Here is a 3,332-nt window from a genome sequence, read left to right as displayed (position 1 = left end):
AAAGATGGCAGAAAGCCGTTTGGAGGAGTCCATCCCCATCTCCCCTGTGTAAAAGGAAAGCGGAAGAGAGAACCACAAAGAGGGCTTGGGGGAAAGCCGTGGAGTGAGGCGATAAGGGCTTGTGTCCAAGGGATTCCCGGTCACTGGAATCCCTATCAGGCCTGCATTTCCTCCTCACCCCCATCCCCTTCCTTGCCACTGGCTTAGTCCTCCATGGGGCTAGAAGAGAGAAGGACGGAGTCGAGTGGCACCCTAGAAGACACTCTGTGCCTTCGGAGGTCTTTCTGCCTGCCTGTAAGCCAGGGTTGGTGCTGGGGCAGGAGAGGGGTCTGAGGGAGGGGAAAGAGCCAAGGGCCTGGAGCTAGTAGTTTAAGTTCTGCAGGCAAGGGTGGGAGATGGGAGGAGGGAGGACAGGAGGTGTGGATGCTGTTTCTGGAAGCGAAGCTGCAGGGGGAAGGGGACTGGGACCTGGGGGAATGCTTCCAGGGGCTTCAGGGGGGTCCACTCAAGGCCCCCTTGCCCACAGGTCCTCATGCCTCTCCTCCTCTTGCTGCTCCTGCTGCCAAGCCCCTTACACCCCCACCCCATCTGTGAGGTCTCCAAAGTGGCCAGCCACCTAGAAGTGAACTGTGACAAGAGGAATCTGACAGCGCTGCCTCCAGACCTGCCGAAAGACACAACCATCCTCCACTTGGGTGAGAACCTCCTGTACACCTTCTCCCTGGCAACCCTGATGCCTTTCACTCGCCTCACTCAGCTGTACCTAGATAACTGCGAGCTCACCAAGCTCCAGGTCGATGGGACGCTGCCAGCGCTGGGGACCCTGGATCTATCCCACAATAAGCTGCAACGCCTGCCCTTGCTAGGGCAGACACTGCCTGCTCTCACCATCCTGGACGTCTCCTTCAACCGGCTGACCTCGCTGCCTCTTGGTGCCCTGCGTGGTCTTGGCGAACTCCAAGAGCTCTACCTGAAAGGCAATGAGCTGAAGACCCTGCCCCCAGGGCTCCTGACACCCACACCCAAGCTGGAGAAGCTGAGTCTAGCTAACAACAACTTGACTGAGCTCCCCGCTGGGCTCCTGAATGGGCTGGGGAATCTCGATACCCTTCTCCTCCAAGAGAACTCGCTGTATACGATACCAAAGGGCTTTTTTGGGTCCCACCTCCTGCCTTTTGCTTTTCTCCACGGGAACCCCTGGTTATGCAACTGTGAGATCCTCTATTTTCGTCGCTGGCTGCAGGACAATGCCGAAAATGTCTACGTATGGAAGCAAGGTGTGGACGTCAAGGCCATGACCTCTAACGTGGCCAGTGTGCAGTGTGACAATTCAGATAAGGTTCCCGTCTACAAATACCCAGGAAAGGGATGCCCCACCCTTGGTGATGAAGGTGACACAGACCTATATGATTACTACACAGAAGAGGACACTGAGGATGATAAGGTGCATGCCACAAGGACTGTGGTCAAGTTCCCCACCAAAGCCCATACAACCCCCTGGGGTCTATTCTACTCACGGTCTACTGCTTCTCTGGACAGCCAAATGCCCTCCTCCTTGCATCCAACACAAGGATCCACTAAGGAGCAGCCCACATTCCCAGCTAGATGGATCCCAGATTTCACACTTCACATGGAATCCGTCACATTCTCCAAAACTCCAAAATCCACTACTGAACCAACCCCAAGCCCGACCACCTCAGAGCTCGTCCTGGAGCCCACCAGAAGCCCAACCACCCCAGAGCCCACTCCAAGCCTGAACACCTCAGAGCCCACCCCAGAGCCCACCCCAGAGCCCACCCCAAGCCCGACCACCCCGGAGCCCACCCCAGAGCCCACCCCAAGCCCGACCACCCCGGAGCCCACCCCAGAGCCCACCCCAAGCCCGACCACCCCGCAGCCCACCCCAGAGCCCACCCCAAGCCCAACTATCGCAGAGCCCACCCCAGAGCCCACCCCAAGCCCAACTATCGCAGAGCCCACCTCAGAGCCCGCCCCAAGCCCGACCATCTCCACAAGCCCGACCATCCCAGAGTCTGCCACAAGCCTGACCGCTCCAAAAAGCATCATATTTTTAACTACCTCAAAACCCATATCACTCTTAGAATCCACCAAAAAAACCCTCCCTGAATTTGATCAGCCACCAGAGCTCCGTGGGGTGCTCCAAGGGCATTTCGAGAGCTCCAGAAATGACCCTTTTCTCCACCCCGACTTTTGCTGCCTCCTCCCCTTGGGCTTCTATGTCTTGGGTCTCCTCTGGCTGCTCTTTGCCTCTGTGGTCCTCATCCTGCTGCTGACCTGGGTCGGGCATGTGAAACCACAGGCCCTGGACTCTGGCCAAAGTGCTGCTCTGGCCACAGCCATGCAAACCACACATCTGGAGCTGCAGCGGGGACGGCAAGTGACAGTGCCCCGGGCCTGGCTGCTCTTCCTTCGAGGCTCGCTCCCCACTTTCCGCTCCAGCCTCTTCCTGTGGGTACGGCCTAATGGCCATGTGGGGCCTCTAGTGGCAGGAAGGAGGCCCTCGGCTCTGAGTCAGGGTCGTGGTCAGGACCTGCTGGGCACAGTGAGCATTAGGTACTCTGGCCACAGCCTCTGAGGGTGGGAGGTTTGGGGACCCTGAGAGAAGAGCCTGTGGGCTCTCCTATTGGAATCTAGTTGGGGGTTGGAGGGGTAAGGAACACAGGGTCATGGGGAAGGGGTCTTAATTCCTTTTTCTGTATCAGAAGTCCTCTCTTCACACCACAGGCACACAATTTCAGTCCCAGCAAAGCAGAAGGGGTTAATGACATGGAATTGGGTGGGTCACAGGACAAAGCTCCCGACGCTGCATGGGGCGCTGCCAGACCTCACGGTGAACCATTTTGGCAGAATACAGCATGGTTCCCACGTGCATCTATGCACAGAAGAAAATCTGGAAAGTGATTTATCAGGATGTGAGCACTCATTGTGTCTGGATGTTACAAATATGGGTGGTTTTATTTTCTTTTTCCCTGTTTAGCATTTTCTAGTTTTCCATTATAATTGTATATTATCTGTATAATAAAAAATAATTTCAGGGTTGGGAGTGATGGCTCATGCCTGTAATCCTAGCACTTTGGGAGGCCGAGGCGGGTGGATCACCAGAGGTCAGGAGTTCGAGACCAGCCTGGCAAACATGGTGAAACCCTGTCTCTACTAAAAATATAAAAATTAGCCAGGCGTGGTGGTGCATGCCTGTAATCCCAGCTACTCAGGAGGCTGGGGCAGGAGAATCGCTTGAACCTGGGAGGCAGAAGTTGCCATGAGCCAAGATCGTGCCACTGAACTCCAGCCTGGGTAAGAGTGAGACTCCA

The 3,332-nt window shown here is 56.0% G+C and overlaps 1 protein-coding gene across 3 annotated transcripts; it reads left to right on the top strand.

Moving 5' to 3' along the window:
* Nucleotides 1–211: 211 nt before the first annotated feature.
* GP1BA (glycoprotein Ib platelet subunit alpha) lies at nucleotides 212–3,064 on the top strand. 3 transcript variants are annotated; one of them, XM_003277884.3, is made up of 3 exons: nucleotides 212–294; nucleotides 527–1,908; nucleotides 1,999–3,064. In XM_003277884.3, the coding sequence occupies exons 1-3, from the start codon at nucleotides 214–216 to the stop codon at nucleotides 2,594–2,596; spliced, it is 2,061 nt and encodes a 686-aa protein (XP_003277932.3). In that variant the 5' UTR covers nucleotides 212–213; the 3' UTR covers nucleotides 2,597–3,064. The 3 variants fall into 3 exon arrangements, with proteins under 3 accessions (XP_003277932.3, XP_030655578.1, XP_030655577.1); XM_030799718.1 differs by having other exon boundaries at nucleotides 232–294; nucleotides 527–1,830; XM_030799717.1 differs by lacking the exon at nucleotides 212–294 and having other exon boundaries at nucleotides 533–3,064.
* Nucleotides 3,065–3,332: the final 268 nt, after the last annotated feature.

Source organism: Nomascus leucogenys, chromosome 19 (assembly GCF_006542625.1).
Source record: "Nomascus leucogenys isolate Asia chromosome 19, Asia_NLE_v1, whole genome shotgun sequence".
Taxonomy (NCBI): domain Eukaryota; kingdom Metazoa; phylum Chordata; class Mammalia; order Primates; family Hylobatidae; genus Nomascus; species Nomascus leucogenys.
Note: the sequence above shows the minus strand (reverse complement) of the source record. Positions and strands in the feature narration are given on the sequence as shown.

What these genes read in the sequence shown, in the direction of transcription:
- GP1BA (XM_030799717.1), top strand. Translation starts at nt 533, where the DNA reads ATGCCTCTCCTCCTCTTGCTGCTCCTGCTGCCAAGCCCCTTACACCCC.